Source organism: Haliotis cracherodii, unplaced genomic scaffold (assembly GCF_022045235.1).
Source record: "Haliotis cracherodii isolate W230 unplaced genomic scaffold, xgHalCrac1.p SCAF_10, whole genome shotgun sequence".
NCBI lineage: Eukaryota > Metazoa > Mollusca > Gastropoda > Lepetellida > Haliotidae > Haliotis > Haliotis cracherodii.
In genome coordinates this window covers 30,184,730-30,204,500 of record NW_027266265.1, presented here as the reverse complement: position 1 = coordinate 30,204,500, position 19,771 = coordinate 30,184,730, and the positions used below count along the sequence as shown (strand labels likewise).

Below are 19,771 nucleotides of genomic sequence, written 5' to 3'. Positions count from 1 at the left end.
TACTGATCGAATTAGCTCTACTGATCAATCTCGATACCCCTAGCCTATATTCCCAATATTCTCCCTATCAATATGGTTCTACTGGTGAACAGCCCGCACTATGGATCAAGGGATCAACGCTTCTTGTTAGACATCAATACCTCTCGCCTAGAGGTCGACATTCTTCTGAGGATAGGCATACTCCTTTCCAGGATCAACAGGATCAACCTACCCTACCTACATCTTGGGACCATCGCACCCAATCTTAAGGGTTGTCTTCCAATGACTTTCAGACTCTTGTCCAAGCTGTGACCACAACCCTTGAACAGTGCGCCTCAGTAGTCGTGTCAAAGACCCGTAAGGGTATGGCAGATGTTCCCTCTTCCCTGCCTAAGCGCACTCAATCTCTGTGGTTGTGATTTATGGCTTTGACAAAGCGTCAAAAGAGATGCCAAGCTGGCACACTTTGCATCCATTGTGTGAGGACTGTCTTGTAGAACCTAATGGATGGAGAAGGGGTTATCTCCTCTCATAAACAGGGTAGGTTAAGTGGAATAGGCTTCCCCTAGTTCAAAGCTACACGGTCGTTGAGTAGATCAGCATCCTGTTGGAAAACCACAGAACACATGAGTTACCTGATATCTTGTTGTATCAAGGGGTTTTTAGTAAGCAACCAATACACGAGTCTGTCTATTACGACATTAAACATTGTAACAATCTTTGGATTGGATCATACTTTTGGACCACCTTCCTTGTGTACGTTTCATGGTTGAGGTTCGTACCCAGACTACGGTATGTGGATAAATGCATAGTGTGTTATAGGATGAGTATATAAACCTACAATATATTGTAAAATTTTCAATTTCGAAAATAAGAATCATCAGCCCCATGGTTATCAAAGTGTAAAGTGTACAACATGTATATGATAATGTTTACACGTGATCACTGAATTTTAGCTTCTCAATTTTTCAATACACTGACACTTATAAATGATTTTGATTAATTTTGTTTGAACTTTTCCCTTCCAGGTGTTCTTCCTGCCACTGAGCAACACAATCATAACTTGTTTCCGTGATGACTCAATATTTGCATGGGAGTCTGAGACTCTAGATTGTAAGTTCCAGCTGCCGGTGCCTCCTGGCAACAGTCCACAGTACCGCGCATTTGCCGCCACCAGGTACTGTTGCCTTCCCTTATTCAGATTTTATCCAAGTGCAAAGTATACTTTATGCACTTAAAGAATAAAAATTGAGGCAGATGATATGCACTTTAAGTCCCATGGAACGCAAAAATGTATGGCGCTTTAAATCATTTATACTCATTCAATTGTTGTATTCATGATAATTTAAACTGACACTTCTGTTCTGATAAGAAATACAATCAAGGTTCAGCCTGCCTATTTCTGTATTTTTCATTTACCGTTTTCGACGTAATAAGCGCCCAGGGCGCTCTCAAAATTAGAAATAGGGGGCTCTTATTTTTTTTTTATTATTTTGGTGAAAAACAACCGAGTTGAAAGATTATAAATTTCGTGGTTTATGCTGACAGCCTGAAATATATATATACGACAGATATATTTTTCCAGAAATTAATTTCCCATAATTAAGGATGCATATAGCACATGTAGTATACACGAATAAATAAAACTTGCGTACATTGTTCATTTGGAAGGGGTGCTAATTGGGATTGTTCACTAGCCAATATATTAGCAAATATCACCGTGGACGCTTATTACATCGAATACGGTAATCATAAAGAATCGTTTCAAACAAAGAAGCCACCATGTAATATGAGCAGGCCTCAGAAAATGTGCAGTGTCAGGATGTCATTAATATCCTTGGCTGTCAAGTGTGCTTAAGGTGTGCCAGCCTATGGACATCAAGCAGGTTACAGCTGTCAACCTGGGACTCCAAAATAGTTCCCGAGATTCCTGAGGCCTAACATTGTTAGACCCTGGTAAAGATCTGTGTATACATGTATCAGTGGTTGTGTGTTACAGAGATGGACGTGTCCTGGCAGCAGGAGGCCGGTCACGCTTCGTTCACCTGTGGTCTCTCGACACGAGACGACTCCTGCGTATAGTGGAGCTGCCCACCAAGGTGACGTCCGTCAAGTACATGGAGTTTGTCCCAGACAACTTTCAAGGTGGAGTGGATCAGGTATGCAGTACATCACTAATATTAATAATAGAAATAATGAAAATAACGGCATTATGGGTGTTGACTCCTTTCCTGACACCAGATTATGGCCGACAGCCTCCGTGATCTGACACACTGTGATCATGATATGGCTGGAAATGTATTGGTTAGTTGGGTTTAACGCCCCTTTTAACAGTATTCCAGTTATATTGTGGCGTGTCTGCTTAATGTGGGAGGAAAGCTCCAAGTGATGCATGTCTCAGACGTTTACCACTTCGGTGAAACCAACAAGCATGGGTATGGTGCTGACAGCCCTAGAAACATAATCAGGGCGAACCAGGATTCGAACCCACAATCTTAGGTTTCTGGCATGCCCAAGGGACGCAACTCTGCACAGCAAATCGATTCGCGTTAGATGACTCAGCCACCCGTGCCACCCAAAATGTATTGGTGTTACAGTGGTCAAAATTATGGAGGGTCCGTGAGATTTACTGCTATAGAATATCTTTAACTTACAACATAAAGGTTACGACAAGGACCCTTGGACTTTCAAGCCTAATTTCAAACCCTGGTATATCCATTTGTGTATCAGGTCCTGGGAGTGCTGTGTCAAGATGGAATAATGAGATTCATCAACATAGACACGTGTAAGCTACTGTTTGATATTGGCACAATGGAGAACCGTGTGTGTAATGCCTCCATCAGCGCCAATGGTCGGTATGTTGCCGCTGTGATGGATGATGGTAACCTTCATCTGTACAGTGTGCCAGCTCTCTCCTCTGAACTCAATAAGGTAAGTCAATCGTCCAGATTCTAAAGACGTTGTGTATTAATATTATAATAACATAATGTAGAAATACTTGACACTTTTGTATGGATAGCAACTTCTTTTATTCTTTGTTCAAAGAATAAAAGAAGTTGCTATCCATAAAAAAGTGTCATGTATTCATGCTCTCCGAACTTCTAAATGCCTATCAATGACTTCATAATATAGAAAGTCGATAATTCTAATGAAACTCTCCTGGAGGAGACTCTGATTCGAATTGATCCCAACCAACTTGTGCTTGTTGTGTGAGACAACTTTATGGATCAGACAGTGAAACTTGGTGACTTGCTTGATTGCATGGAGTTGTACCCTCAAAGTATGGAACGTTCCTCATAATATTGATCACAGGATTTTTTGGCCCAGATTTGATTATTTACAGGTCACCATATATTGCTGAGTGCAGAGTAAAATAAAATATGGCAATATATGATAAAGGAAGATAGTAAAATTGTTGGTTTCTTCTTGGCATTTTTTATTAAAACGGGATATTTATGCATCACTAAATGCATGTTAGTGACAACCACTGGCCTTGCAGGTTATAGTGAGCTATCCTCAGACATTTTGGGGCGTTCGGGTAGCCCAGTGGTTAAAGCATTCGCTCGTCACGCCGAAGAACCGGGTTAGATGTGAAGCCCATTTCTGGTGTCCCCCGCCGTGATATTGCTGGAATATTGCTAAAAGCAGCGTAAAACCATATTCACTCACTCCTCAGACATTGGCATTTAGTGATATAGCTGTGAAATCACAGACATGTATTGCTCCATGATAGTATGTATTTAGCACTCTGATGGATCTTGTGCAATGCATCAGACGTTAGTAGAACTTTATGAAGGCGTGAATTGCGGCTGTGTATTAGCATCCACTGGTTGTATAGTAAAGGCGGAGCAATGCATGGCTATGATTGTCTTGATATGGATGAAATATTGCTGATGTGACGTTAACTCACTCACTCACTCACTCACTCACTCACATGTACTACTGGAAGTAATTAGAGTGAGCTACTGTGAAATATGAGACCTTTATTGTATAGACACAGTTTCTGAAAATAAATACTTTTGTAGAAGATTGTGCCATTTTGATGGGGATGAAACTTTTGAAATTCTTTATCAGAGAAATTTGGTGTTTCAGCCACCAGCTCCCCTGGTGAAAGTTGTGGCCTCGAACAAAATGTCGGACACAGTTTCTACTGAAAATGACAATGAGGGGAACCTTCACAAGTCTTCCACATCCTTCTCACGCAGGAGGCGACCAAAGGGGCGACGGACCCAGGATGAGGATGACACAGTCAGTAGACAGTCACAGCTTACAGTTTGCATGTATTTAGGAAATGAATGTAAACTGTCTGTGGCCAAACCTGGTTTAAGGAAGCTCTTAGATAGTCATACACAGTGTCAGGATACATTAGGTTCATCCATCACCTGTGAATACATACACAGGCTTTGTAGTGTAGTAGTGATGTGTAGCTTTAGTGAACTAATGACATGAGGCTGTGTATAAGTCACGGAAGTCATATGAGCCCTACTCTGTCCAGAATTGGGCAAAATTGGTTCCAATACACCATTTATTTCGAAAGAGCTTGACAAATGAATATTGATGGTCACAGTGTGTAACCTGGTTCAGTGTGTTTCATTGTACCCTGATGGTGTCTGTCATATGCCTGGTGGATGGAATATTGTGGACTGGTGACAATCAAAGTTCACTCATGACATTCATCAAAGTAGACCTTGACATGAATTGGGGATTTAGTGATTGTAGTCTGCTGCTTAGGTGTTCTGTTTTTTTGTCAGTTGATTTCAAGTTATATGAGAAAAAACAACTTTGGACAATATTTAGTGGTTGCGTACCAGGAATGTGTAAGTATTATGAGTTTGGAGGACAAATTACTTCAATCTGATGACTGCTGCAACTACTTTAGAATTGGCAGTTGATACTCTCAATGAACACACTTCTCCTTGACCCTCTCTTAGTAATGGGTGTACACAAGAAAACTACATCAAACCATCAACTGCCAAGACTACGAACATTAAACAAAATATCCTGCCAAAGTAAAAATTGTCTGATTTTCATTAATTCATTGTTAATTAATTTATAAGTTAAGGAGAAAAATAATATTTTCTTCCAACCACCTACATTGAATTTTGAGTCAAACATTTTACCAACCAACTAATAAGGAATAAAACCTAAAGGCCTTTTTTGTAGCATCTGTTTAACTAACTACCGTATTCGACGTAATAAGCGCCCCGCTTTAATAAGCGCCCACAGCGATAATTGCTAACATATTGACTAGTGAACAATCCCAATTAGCACCCCTTCCGATTGATCAATGTATACAAGACTTATTCATTCGCGTATAATACACACTCATGTGTTATATGCACCCTTAATTATGGGCAATGAAATTCTGGAAAAATATATCTGTCGTACATAAACATTTCAGGCTGTCAGCATAAACCACGAAATTTATCTTTCAACTCTGTTTTTTCCACAATAATAATATTCTAGTAAGAGCCCCCTATTTCTAATTTTGAGAGCGCCCTGGGCGCTTATTACGTCGAATACGGTAACCTTGAGAGGATTTTCTGCTGTTATATTCTATTCATGTATTGCAGACTTGGTTATTAGATTCAAATATTTCAGGCAAGTCTACCAGAAGGGCTGGACATGGACAAGCTGAGTGCTATTCTGAAGGAATTTGGGGAATACCCTTATAAATACAGGTAGGCGACATTAGTAAGGGAGTAGATGGATGTTGAAAGCGATGAGATATGAGAATAGGTCATAGAGTAGGACCTGTGAGTCCAGGGGACTCACACAAAGGATTCTGGCATAACAGTGGGACTCCCAGGCATGATAATGGGGGTCCCAGGCATGATAATGGGGGTCCAAGGCATGATAATGGAGTCCCAGGCATGTCAATGGGGTACCATTGTCATGATAATGGAGTCCCAAGTATGATAATGGGGTCCCAGGCATAATAATGGGGGTCCCAGGCATGATAATGGGAGTCCCAGGCATAATAATGGGGGTCCCAGGCATGATAATGGGGGTCCCAGGCATGATAATGGAGGTCCCAGGCATGATAATCGGAGTCCCAGGCATGATAATCGGAGTCCCAGGCATGATAATGGGTTCCCAGGCATGGTAATGGGAGTCCCAGGCATGGTAATGGGAGTCCCAGGCATGATAATGGGGGTCCCAGGCATAAGAATGGGGTCCCAGGCATAAGAATGGGATCCCAGGCATGATAACGGGGTCCCAGGCATAAGAATGGGGTCCCAGGCATAATAATGGGGGTCCCAGGCATGATAATGGGGTCCCAGGCATGATAATGGGGGTCCCAGGCATGACAATGGGTGTTCCAGTCATAATGATGGAGGTCCCAGGCATGATGGGGGTTCCAGCATGATAATGGACCCCAGGCATGATAACGGGGTCCCAGGCATGTCAGTGGGGGTTCCCGTCATAATGATGAGGTCCAAGCCATGATGATGGGGCCCCAGCATGGCAAATATACCAATAACAACAAATTAAGTATGTGCAGCCTTATGCTCTTATTGGATTGGACTTTCCTTGTTTGATCCAAAATTTTGCTAAAAGCGGCATAAAACCATACTCACTTTCTCACTCACTTGAAACGAAACTTGTTGATTGATTAAACAAAACTGGACATTGACAGTAATATTTATTGATTCTCATGATATCACTCACAGGATTGTCTGGTCCAGACTCAATTATTTACAGACCGCCATCATATATCTGGTGCGGCATTAAAAAACAAATAACAATAGCAAAAAATATTGCAGGTCTCTAATCTATCCAAAAAATATTAACACAGACTCATCAGCATATCAATGCACAGTAGATAATAGTTGCATTAATAGGTATCTAGTCCATCTTAAAGTTGCAGGGTCACATTTGTAACTACATGTAGACTAGGGTAGATAGTAACTATCATTTTAATTTTGATTTACTCTGTGTCGTTAGCATGTTTTATAACCACATAAGTAGGTCTTGCTGTCAGGATAGTGTCACATATCAATGTCTATTACATTAAGTAATACGTTACCACTGTTATACCGAGGCTGTTGTCTCCCACAACTGCTGCTATAGCGAAATCTACCACAGAGATCTCAATTACCTCATGCAGCACGTGCGTAGCCACCTAGCTGCCATGTGACACCCTTCACTCTTGTCTCCTTCGCTTGCTTAGCAAGACGTGTAATCCTCTGCTGAAGCGTTCCTCAAATATTCGGTGATATTTATTATAGTTTATTCTCTAATAAACTGTGCTTTTATGGGGTGTTGTGGTAGCTACGCTTGGTTATAATTCTCCCGCCAAACGGAGAATTTTTCCCGCCCTTTTTTTCTCTATACTTGCGGGGTTCGCGTATGCACTTTGTGTTTTACGTTTCCCCTGTTCTTGTATGTTTTGGGGGTTAACATCACTTATTTCTCTTTATGTTATATGTGTATGTTATATGTTGACATTGTTCGTTTATTTTCTTGTGAAACTGCTCGTTTGTGAATCATTGTGGTGCGTGCGTTGTAACCATGTTTTGCTCTTTGTTCATAGAATTAAACAAACATGTCTGACATGGAAATGTCTCCAGTTGCGACCCCCTCTACCCCTGCTCCTCGGTGTTGCGGAGTTTGCCGCAAGTTTTTGTTGTCCCGGGATCCCCACGATCGTTGCCCGCGGTGCACGGTTCCTTGCGGGGACACCCGGTGCACCCAGTGCGAAGGTCTGGGGCCTGCGGAGTTTGAGCGGTACCGGCTGTACGTACAGTCCGTCTCCACCCCTGTGGTGGCCGGTTCGTCCGGTGCGGGTACCACCTCCTCGGCTGCGGCGGATCCCTTGGCGGCCCCATGTGGAGCGTTTGGGGGTCCGTGCCCCACCGGTTGCCACGGTACCACAAGGTACCTTGCAACAGCTGGACACCCTCGCTCGACACTCCATGCTTGCGATGTCTCACGGAGACACATACCTGGCTGCAGCGGCCAGTCTGGTCGAAGGTTCTCCTACGGACCGAGACCAGCGCATTTACAACTGCTTGCTCGGTTTAAATGCTTCCCTGGAGTACGTTGCCGGGGCTTCGGCCTTTATTTCCGGCACGTGCCATTTTCTTCGGCGCCAGTTGTATCTGGTTGCTTCAGGGTTGGACGCTGCCAATCAGGAGGTGCTCCTTTCGCAGCCTTTGTCGGACCCTGCTCAACAACAAGATCCCTGGGGTTCTGAAGGAACAACAGGCCGCTGTGTCTGCCGAGGCCTCTCGGCACACACTGGATCTTGTGGGGTCCTTGCATAGGCGCCTGGGTGCCGCTCCGAAGCGGAGCGCGCCCCAGGATGCTGCGTCCGGCAGGCCTAAGGGGTCGGGTTATTCTTCCTCCGGGAAGAAGCCCCGCTCTGAGGGCTCTGGTAAGGGTTCTCAGCAGCCCTTTCGTGGGAAGAAGGGGAACTCGGGGAAGCCCAAGTCGTCTAAGGACGTCAAGGGCCCCTCCAGGTCACTCTCATTGGAGGGGTTCGTATGCCGACAGCGCCAACTTCGGTTGGCCCGTAGGCGAGCCCGAGTCACTTGGCCCTGGACAGTTGCGCCTGCCGCAGCCTGTCAGGCCCCCCTTTCCTTCCCCAGTGGGAGCCAGACTCCAGACTTACTGGGAGAATTGGGAACAAGTGTTCGACGACCCGTGGGTGGTCAACACGATTCGGTACGGCTATCGGCTCGATCTCAAAGCGAATCCGCCGCTCACCGTTGCCCCGTCGGCAGGCTTCTATTCGGAAACCGATCTTCCCTTCCTCGCCGATGCAATCGGCAGGTTGGTGGAGAAGAGGGCAGTTCGGGAGTTAGCTCTACCAGAAATAACACCGGGGTTTTACTCCAGGATATTTCTAGTTCCCAAGAAGGACAGTGCCGAACTCAGAATGATTCACAACTTGAAATCGTTCAACGAGTTCTACCTGCGCAAGCCGCCCAAGTTCAGAATGTTGAGCTTGGCGGACCTGAAAGCTCTGATCATGCCGGCCGACTGGCTCGCTTCGATCGACCTGAAGGATGCTTATCTGCATGTTCCGATTCACCCGGATCATCACAAGTACTGGCTCGCTTCGATCGACCTGAAGGATCCTTATCTGCATGTTCCGATTCACCCGGATCATCACAAGTATCTCAGGTTTGTCTTTCAAGGCAGGCACTACGAATGGGTTGTACTCCCATTCGGTCTTTCATCCGCTCCCTGGCTGTTCACCCGGTTAACCACCCCCATAGTGGGGTTCCTCCACCGGAGGGGTGTCCGGTACTTCGCGTACCTGGACGACTCGCTAGTAGCAAATCAAATGACAGACACCCTGTCACGCCATCTCGTTTTCGCACGTTGGCTCTTGGAGCAATTGGGGTGGATTGTCAATCTCCCCAAGAGCGAGTTAACCCCTTCTCAGAACTTGCAGTTCATCGGAGGTCGGTTCAACACAGTGTCCCATCGCCTCTTTGTCCCCCCAGACCGGTGGCACAAGATTCAGGCGATGATTGCCAAAGTCTTAGCGGTGCAACAGACTGTTCACTTTTGGGAACAGCTGTTAGGGCTACTTGTATCAGCCCAGGCCTGCACCGAACGGGGTCGGCTCTAACTCCGCCCGCTGCAACGGTTTTTAATCCAGTTGTTAGCTACGGAGGTGAACAGTGCGACCGTCGCCCTCCCGGATTGGCTCCGACCGCATCTGGAGTGGTGGACGGTCCCTTACAATGTCTTATCAGGAGTCTCTATGCGGCCCTACCGGGCCACGTTGAACCTGTATACAGACGCCTCTCTAGAGTGGGAGGTGAGCTCGGGGCTGTGGTCTTCACACGACGGTAGTGTCCTATGTGAACAAACTGGGGGGAACCCACAGTCACTCGCTATTCGATCTCACGTTCGAGTTTTACGCTCTGGTGGACAGTGTCCCGTGCCAGATACGCGCCCGTCACATCCCAGGTGTGCGGAACGTACTGGCCGACGCTCTATCGAGGCATCAGGATCCGAGCCCCACAGAGTGGATGCTGAACCCAGTAGTGTTTCAGTGGCTGTGCGAATGTTTGGGTCGTCCGATGGTCGACCTGTTCGCAACGCGGTTCAACAATCAACTCCTGTTGTTTGTATCACCAGTCCCGGACCCGAGGGCCATCGATCACGATGCTCTCGCGTTAGACTGGACGGGCTTGGACGCTTATGCTTACCCGCCGACAGCGTTGCTACCACACATTCTAAGCCGGCTCCGAGGAGTTCGCTGTCGAATGTTACTGATCGCGCCCATGTGGCCGAACAGATCGTGGTACCCCGACTTGCTGACCCAGGTCACGCAGTCGCCACTTCCACTGCCTGTGAGACCGGATCTCCTGATCCACCCTCACACCCGTCAGCTTCATCCAAACGCAGGGCAGTTCAATCTGCACGCGTGGATGTTGTCACCGAGCGTCTGAGGAGTAAAGGTTTTTCTCGCCGGGCGTCTCGGGCATACGTTAGTATGCATCGTGATTCTACCCAGAAGGTGTATAATGCACGTTGGGTTATTTTCACGAAGTGGTGTTGTAAACATCACATTCATTCCCCAGATAAGGTATCTGTGCAGGATATTGCTCGTTTCATGTCTCACTTGCGAGAGACCCGGAAACTCTCCGGGGGTTCCATTGTCAACTATGTCTCGTCCGTTGCTACGGTACGGGACGTTGCTACGGGTACCAGTCTCTCCAAAGAGCCGGTGATACGGGGTATTATCAAGGGCTTCAAACAGCACGATCTTAAGAAGGGCCGCCTTCGGGCACCGGCCTGGGATCTTTCCCTAGTGTTGCAATCACTTACGGAAGCTCCGTATGAACCCTTGCATAGTGCTTCGTTCCAGCATGTGACTTGGAAAACAGATTTTCTCCTCTCCTTTGCCACGGTGGCACGTGTATCCGAAATTCATGCACTCGATGTCGCCAAGGTACGATTCGATAGGGGTGACGAAGGAGCGGTCCCCCTGGGCCTGCTCATGGGCTTCGTCGCCAAGAATCAGAGAATCGGGCGAACGGAGAGAGAATTCACTGTAAGATCACTCAAAGAAATCTTACATCCTGCTGATACTGAGGACAGAGCGCTGTGTCCGGTTAGGGCCCTTAAGTATTATCTTAAGGCTTCGAATGAACGTAGACAAGGGCGTGACCGTCTGTTCATATCGTTCATAACCCTGATCGCACGGTTGACATAACTCGCAACTCGATTGCGTTGTGGCTTCGTTCTGTCATCAATCTGGCGTACCGGTCTCGGGGGTTACCGGTAGCGGGGTCAAACCCGCACGAGATCAGGGCGCTAGCAGCAACATTTGCCCTACACTCGAATATCACTGTTCACAGAATATTACGAGGTTGTTACTGGCGTTCTGACTCGGTTTTTGCCAATCATTACCTCAGACAGGTTTCTGATGAAGACGTGGAGGTGGTGCACCGTCTTGGGCCGCGGACAAGCGGTCATCTAGGGGGTGTGTCCAGCGCAATTCCAAACTCCGCAGTCGTCAGTCCTTGCACGGTGGTCAATCTGGGTCGTCTCCAATGTTCCCACGCCGTGGGTACAGGAGTGGGGGTCCTGCAAACCAGCGCACTCACACCACAGGTGAGGCGGCTTTTTGTGTGTTTTCTCCTTATTTGTATTTTGACAATTATGCATTTAATTGTCTGTCGTGTATTCCAACCTTGTGATACATGCTTACGAATACTGGAATTAGGTCACGCGCCTAATGCATACATTTAGTAGGCTTGCTCGGGGATATACGGTCTGAATGAAATTAATTTCCCTCTATCGACTGTTTAACCTGATCTAAGATTTAGCTCACGCGGATACAGTGTTCTCATCCGCTGCGGCGATGAAATACCTATCCAGTGGGGCCGTTTGGAGTCACCAATCATTTTGGCAATGACGATTGAGCCTTACGGTATGCGCATGACAGTGCTTTGGTATTCCTATAGGGTAACGCCTAGCTAGGTGCATGCGCATCGAGTGCTTCCGCCTTGGTGTTTACTTCCGCTGGTCGGAAGGAACGCTAGCAGTCAGGATTCGGGTTGTAGGTGCTCCCCACCGCCTACTGTGGTAGTCAGCCTCGGTATAACAGTGGTAACGTATTACTTAATATAATTTGTAGAATTTTCCTATTCGGAATATTCTATAAGTAATACGTTACCACTGGGCTGCTGCCCGCCCGTCCGTCCCCCGAGCACTTGCTCTCGCAAGAGACAAGAGTGAAGGGTGTCACATGGCAGCTAGGTGGCTACGCACGTGCTGCATGAGGTAATTGAGATCTCTGTGGTAGATTTCGCTATAGCAGCAGTTGTTGGAGACAACAGCCTCGGTATAACAGTGGTAACGTATTACTTATAGAATATTCCGAATAGGAAAATTCTACAAGATTCAAACTTGTCAATATCAGTATAGTAATATAATTTTCTAACATTCAAGCAGGTAAAATTAAATTTCACCTATCCCGACAGAAGTGTTACCAGTCACAAATGGTAGTCAAACAGTTATTTCAGACACTACATCTGCCAGGAATCTATATTTTGCGCTTTCATACATGTGTCTTCAGAATGTTCATCTGGAGATCGGTCCTGCGGCTACCAGAGAACCATGCTGCGTACGGCGCCCTGGTGGACAAGGGAGCTCATCCTGCTTACTCCAAACTTCACGAGGCCTACCCTATAAAGAGCCGAAAACTGTTGAGAGTACTGCAGAGGTCAGTATTTGTACACCTGATAATCATTTTAGAAACATAAGGTATCTGAGAACTGAATAAGCTCTTGTATGGCTTTACTGCTATGAGGTACAAAATCTTATTTATGCATAAAACAATGCTAAAATATGCAAACACAACTATAAATGTTGATGACTAGGTATTAATAATCTACTTAAACTATAATTTTTTATTCCTCACCACTGTTTCAGAGTCCTGTCAGCGCTAGCACACTGGTCACCAATATTTGGGGAAACCCAATATCTTCCCATGCTTGCCTTCCCTTTCGTCAAGCTCTTCCAGAACAACCACCTGGTCTGCTTTGAAATCATCGCTACTCTCTTAGGTAAACATCTTGAAGAAGTTATTTTCTTAACAATATGTGTTCTCGCGTGATCAAGTCCTTGGGTGGCCCAGTGGTCTAAGCTGCTCCATTTGGCTGTACAGAGGTGCATCCTATATATGCTGATTTTGGGTTTGGATTCAAAACTTGCTGTTGTTAAGACCCTTGGTCTGTCTCTCCGTGAAGATCCAGGTTTAAATAGATCTTCAGCAACTCATGCTTGCTGTAAAAGGAGACTATGCTTGTTGTAAGAGGTGACAAGTGGAATCGTGTGGTCAGGCTCACTGACTTGCTCGATGCATATTATCATATCCCAAATGTGTAGATCGATGATCATGATGTCAATCACTGAATTGTCTGGTGACTGCCCCTGGAATATACCTGAGTGCAGCGTTAAACAACAAACAAACATACCCTTGGTCTGTCAAAAGTGTCTATCTATACTTCTTTCTGCATTAGGGGGCACCGGTGGCCCAGTCGTCTAAGGCGCTGCGATTCGCAGTGCAGAGTTGTGTCCCTTGGGCATGCCAGAAACCTATAATTGTTGGTTCAAATCCTGGTTAGCCCCAATTATGTTTCTAGGTTTGTGAGAACCATACCCGTGCTTGTGGGTTTCACTGAAGTGGTAAACGTCTGAGACCTGCATCCCTTCAGTCTTTCCTCCCACATTAAGCTGACACGCCGTGATATAACTGGAATAATGCTAAAAGCGGGGTTAAACCCAACTCACTCACTCTTTCTGCATTAAGCTCACACGCCATAATATAGCTAAAGTACTTTTCAAACTGATGTTAAATTACAGCTGGTCTCAAGCATCATTTAGTAAGAACCTATCCTGATACATGTCAATAACATAATCTTTGTTCACTGGTGGAACAAGGGTGCAGGGGGTGCTAACACCACCTTTTTCCAGACACCTGACATGTAAAATGCACCCTCGGACAAGTTACTTCATGAATTGAGTATCATGTGCACCCCACCTTTTCCAAATCCTTGACTCGCCTCTGTCCTAAGTCTCCTCTAGTCAAATTTCTTTTGGTCTGTTAAAGGTGGTTATCCAAAGTTCATATTTAACACTAAAGTCTGCTGGAACTGATGGGAGATTCGGGCTGCTAGACTCAAAACTTTTGGCACAGACTGCATGATTTATTTTAATTCTTGTTAACTCTCTGCTCTTAAAACTAGTGTGATCACTTGCACCAGCATCTGGTATTGCATTGAAAAATAAAGATTTATCTCTGTGTTCGTTGATACTACAGCTTCTAAAATGCCACTAAATGATATTATTTCATGATACAAATTTGTATGTTGCAAGCAGGGCTTGCTCCTTTTAAAAGTTACAGGCCCTTCTCCAAACTAACCGGCGTACAACTACATGGTGGTGTCTGCGAAGTGGCCATACCTGAAATCTTGTTGCAACCTAGCATGGCTCCTCATGCCTAAAACTTTTTTTCCTGCACTCTGAGATTAAATCTTGGCTTCCATTTGCCTCATTTCTTGGTGATTTGTGAGCAAATAAAGATGTTGTTGTACACCACATTACAATTTGGCGGTTAGTTGTCATTCTACCGAGATCCAATTAAATAAATTAAACATACACAGAGAAGGGGTGAAATTTTTACTAGCCAGGCGGGCCATCTTACTTACATTTCAGCAAGCCCTATGTAATTTTGACCGGCCATGGGCCAACGTGCCAGCAGTTAAATCGACCCCTGTATAGGGACTATTAACTAGCCTGACAGTCTTAACTAGTATGACAGGCTTCTACTTATTCCTAGTTGTTATAGTTGAGAAGACTGAATAAATTGAACAAGTAAAGAAATAACTCAGACATGCTTTCCTAAATAGAATTTAATTATTGTAAGTATGGATTTGTTTCATGAACAACCAGTGCCTTTTTTCTGGGGTGTGCGGGTAGCCAAGTGTTTATCTACCCTATCTTGGAACGTGCTGAAATAAGAAACGTGTTATTTTGGGGGAGCCCTAGGAATAGGTTTCTGTAGAAGAAATTCCTACATGTAACATTAATGATATGTGATTATTCTGCAGGGAACTGGGGTGGCCACTGGTTTGAGTATTTCCCCAACCCTCCAATAAATGTGTTGGCCATGGTGGAGAACATCATTGCTCATCATGACAGATACCTGCTGCAACACTTCGTCAAGTGCAAGGTCACTTCACAGGTAAGTGAAGAAATACAGTGTTAACTTTATTGCTGCAATGTTGCACATTAAGATGAATGTTCAGTTACTGTTAACAGTTGGTGAATGATTACACACCTATGCCCTGTGCATGGGTGTCCTCCCATAAGAACTATAAGCCATAAGAACTACATCTTCCCGATGGCAAGGGCGTTAACTGACTACAAAAGTCCAGTTTCCACCCTTGCTGAACTAGGCTGGAATTCCGTGGCTCAATCATAGAGCCAACAGTGGCTATTACGAGTTATGTCCTTTCTATATACCTCCTACTAACAATCAGATTTCACCTCTTATATATTACTTTTATTTGCTTTAAACAAAATGACCGATCTAAACGATCTGATTGATAATCAAGGTCTTTATTTTGTAATAAAACGGGTCCTACGCAAAGTGCATCAAACCATTTTAGCACCTTGATTCAAAGCTTTAAAAGGCTTACAGACTTTTTTGGATTGCTGTATTCGACATAATAAGCGCCAAGGGTGCTCTCAAAATTAGAAATAGGGGCTCTTATTAGAATATAATTTTGGTGAGAATATAAAAACAGAGCTGAAAGATAGTAAATTTCATGGTTTATGCTGACAGCCTGAAATGATACAAAAGAAAAGTCGGTGCGTATTATATACGACAGATTCATTTTCCAGAATTTAATTGCCCATAATTAAGGGTGCAAATAAAACAATATTATACATGATTAAATAAGTCTTGTGTACATTGATCAATCAGAAGGGGTGCTAATTGGGATTGTTCACAAGCCAATATATTAGCAAATATCGCAGTGGGCATTTATTACGTCAAATACGGTATGTGCCAAAATAGAAAAGGTGGGAAAAATAAAGATTTTAAGAATGATGTCGGGTTTGTTTAAGATTTATTCCCTAAAGAAAACTTAAACATCTGGACAACAATACAAACAAACAACAAAAACAACTTTTTCTTATTTTGTGTATTTTTGCAAAAAAATAATTCAAGATGTTGGGCAATTTTTTATTTTTAGAACAATGAATGAGTTGTGTGGCCGATACAGTTTATGCCAATCAATTACTGTTCACTGATTTCTCATAGTGTACCTTAGCTGGTGTCATTAGAGAGAACAATAGCCCAAATCACAGCCTGCAAACTGGACAATCACACCTGTCTGACATAAAATTATCACACATCATTAATTTATCACCGTTTCTTATTGATGAAATTCGATGAACTAACATAATCCAGTGATGCAAGTATGACAGGGTGTACAGAGGTGAACCGAGAAAAACAACACTGAAATCATGCAATTTAATTCAAATCTCAATGTCATGATGAATACAAAGACTTTTTCTTGTGGATAACAACTTTGTTTATTCTTTGTAAAGCTGTTTCAGAGCTACTTCTTTCCCCTGAACAAAAGAAGTTGTTGTCCTTGAAAAGATGTCATGTGTTCATGTTCTTCCAACTTCTAAGTACTTAGAAGACTTTGATGTAATCATATGAAAATTTGGACCAGGTGAAATATGTTACATTGGGAGGATGTCCTGTGGAGATGTAATAAAATATATCTTCTATTAAATTATGCAAAAATCATGATAGTAGCTGAAAAGTTTAGCTTGACCACCAATATTCTTTTTTTAATGATGCAACTGTTGAACAGAACTCATGCATTCCTTTTGTATTATTTGTATGTGGTATGGAACATATTTGTATTTGCTAGTTCTTGCTATTAATAAAACTGTTTATTTAACAAAATATTAAGAACATTTTCTTTAGATATCTTCTTTCAATTTCTTTTTTGATCTTCATTTAACATATTTACAGGACAAAATGGTTGCATCTCAGGAATTTAACTATGATTAAATAATTGAAAAATAGGATCAATGAATGTACATTATCTATGTCTACAATACATGGACTCTCAAATGGCAATCACAGATAGACAGAGTTTGCTAATTAGGTAAATGACCTCAGCACTTAATTAATGGATTAGCTGTGTTCCCTGTCAATAGGGTGGCAGTATTGTTATCACTTGTGGGCTTGGCTGAGTGATCTTGTTCACTGATTGTTTGCCACCTCTGAACAGTGAGCAAGCTTGTGTGACTAATTGGTTGACACTGGTCTGCAGCTATGTTCACTCACAAGCCAGTCAGCACCACAGCCTACTCTTATTGGCTATTTCGTAACTGGCCCTAGATTCTCATTGGTCCACATATTTGTCATGCTCAGATTCATGTAGTCTTGCTTAATATATCTGAACACTGCCAGAAACTATCATTTCTGAATTTGTGGCATATGCTTAGGTCTATATCAGTGATTTGTCACACTTGTCAACGTCTGTTGAACTTTTGAAGCTCAGAGATGGCATCGATAGTTGATCTGCCCACAGACAGCTGCTTGTACTATACAGGGTCCTTGGCCAAGCTCTCCAGTAACCCCATGTTCAGAGAGCTCCGAGCTGCCCTTGCTCCAGAATGTAACAAAGCCAGTTCACAGTTCCAGGCTGCTAAGCATGACAAGGAGCTGAAGTCTGTTGTGGAAACCCTCGATACCCCTACATTCTGTCACAGTGACACTCTAGACCCTTCATTCACTGCAGTCCAGGAGGCCAGTCTTCAGTCCGAGTTCCGCCAGATCACTCATCACCCAAAGGTTCTCGAACTTCAGACATTCTACTATAGTAACATTGCTGACATTGAGAAGGAAAGAGCAGCTGCAATCACCAGCCTCAAGACTTCCCGTTCAATACACCTACAGAAAGAGATGCTGAGTGTCCACAATCATTTTGACCGTAAACGTGTCCACCTGATCAGCAGAGTTACATCCAGCCTTCAGCTGCTGAAGCAGACCATCCCTCCCTCTGACGTCAGCTCACAGAAAGACTGCTCACAAGGGAAGATGAGATCACGGCAGCTTAGTCCCAGGGCTGTTCAGATCATGACACAGTGGTATGAGCAGCATCTTCACAACCCCTACCCTAGTGATGATGAGAAGGTGAAGATGGCTGAGGAAGGGGGTATTTCTCTATCTCAGGTCAAAGCCTGGTTTGCCAACAAGCGGAACCGCAGTGCTAACACCAAGCCGAAACGTCAGAAGATGCAGGTGGAACAGAGCTTGATGTCTATTTGTAGTGAGCTGAGCGGCAGTGAGAAGACGCCTAGAATGTATGGGGATATTATCCAGCAACTCTCAGACATTGTGAACAGATCCAATATGTTCAGCACAGACCAGATTGATTTAGAATCACTGTGAACTAGCATCACTGTGAGATGAACTATGGATGTGACAGTGAGAGATCTTTATTTTGATTATATTGACTCACACTGACAAGAAAAACATTCCAACTATCATATTGATTCTAGGATATTGTGTTTAACACAACTGATGCAGATGCAATGGCTTTTGAGTGATTGCTGATAATGAAGATCCTACAAGTGCTAGAAGCTCTATGCATGTGTATTTATGGCAATGTGTATGAGATGACTGAAGGAAACAAAGTGTAGTAGACATATTGATTTGATATGCTAACTGCCTGAAACATGTTTTGTTTTAGATTTGTATCTTTTCATTGCATTCCCCAGTAATAGTGCTGTTTTTGTGCTTGTCACATTATTGTACATAGAAAGTGTATTGTAAATAAAATTGCTTCCCCTTTCTTGAAGTGTTGTATTTCTCTTTGTATTCCTGTACCCAGGCTATATAGATATAGATATAGATATAGATATAGATATAGATATAGATATATTAGTTATATATATAACTAAAACATAGTTGAAGACCACCATAAATTCTTTCCTATTACATTTCCTATTGCTATGACAGATTATCTGTAGTAAACTGAAATAATTGGGTGTTCCTTATCTTCTTTTGAGTATAATATAGCTAAACAGGCATTGTGCTCTGCAGCGTATTTTCAGACAAGGTCTGTACATTACAATTAGTGCATGAATGAAACTTTCCGTGTAATTTGGGTGATCATTAGATTCATTTGTGGATTCATACTATTTGAATTGGGAGACAGTGTGGTGTTTGAACGACTTGAACCGAACTTGCTAGGACTGCCAATTTGGCTTCATCTCATCCCAGGGGGCACAGGTGGCCCATTCGTCTAAGGCGCCACTATTTGCTGTGCAGAGTTACGTCCCTTGGGCACACCAGAAACCTATGATTGTGGGTTCGAATCCCAGTTCCCCCTGATTATGTTTCTAGGTCTGTCAGCACCATACCTGTGCTTATGGGTTTTACCGAACTGGTAAATGCCTGAGACCTGCATCACTTTCCTCCCACATTAAACTGATACGCCGTGATATAATTGGAATACTGTTTAAAACGATGTTTAACCCAACTCACTCACTCACTCATCTAGTCCCCCTAAAGACAATGATCTCCATTCATCCTCAACTCATCCAGGGAGATAATTTGAAACAACAGGTGAAATGGGGTTTAACATCAAATCCACAAGTATTGCACATTGCAAGTTTGATATGCACATGTGTGTGACTGCTTGTGCAAGTTCAGACTAATGCCATTTCACAGTGCCACAGTTTAAAGGGGCACTGATCTAAAGCAATTCCCCGGGACTGG

The 19,771-nt window shown here is 43.8% G+C and overlaps 2 protein-coding genes and 1 pseudogene across 2 annotated transcripts in view; all 3 read left to right on the top strand.

Annotated features, from left to right (window-relative positions):
• LOC139454284 (TBC1 domain family member 31-like) overlaps positions 1–19,771 on the top strand; it is a 47,656-nt gene that overhangs the window by 5,722 nt on the left and 22,163 nt on the right. Inside the window, exons 5-12 of the mRNA XM_071235905.1 lie at positions 1,008–1,156; positions 1,979–2,138; positions 2,710–2,910; positions 4,072–4,227; positions 5,581–5,660; positions 12,530–12,676; positions 12,886–13,019; positions 15,066–15,199. Coding sequence (XP_071092006.1) covers positions 1,008–1,156; positions 1,979–2,138; positions 2,710–2,910; positions 4,072–4,227; positions 5,581–5,660; positions 12,530–12,676; positions 12,886–13,019; positions 15,066–15,199 — 1,161 coding nt within the window. The remainder of the gene's footprint in view (positions 1–1,007; positions 1,157–1,978; positions 2,139–2,709; positions 2,911–4,071; positions 4,228–5,580; positions 5,661–12,529; positions 12,677–12,885; positions 13,020–15,065; positions 15,200–19,771) is intronic.
• Positions 8,288–9,978, top strand: LOC139444306 (uncharacterized; annotated as a pseudogene).
• On the top strand, positions 17,549–18,439 carry LOC139448846 (pre-B-cell leukemia transcription factor 4-like). Its single transcript, XM_071230374.1, has one exon. It carries the CDS (start codon positions 17,549–17,551, stop codon positions 18,437–18,439), a length of 891 nt encoding a protein of 296 aa, XP_071086475.1.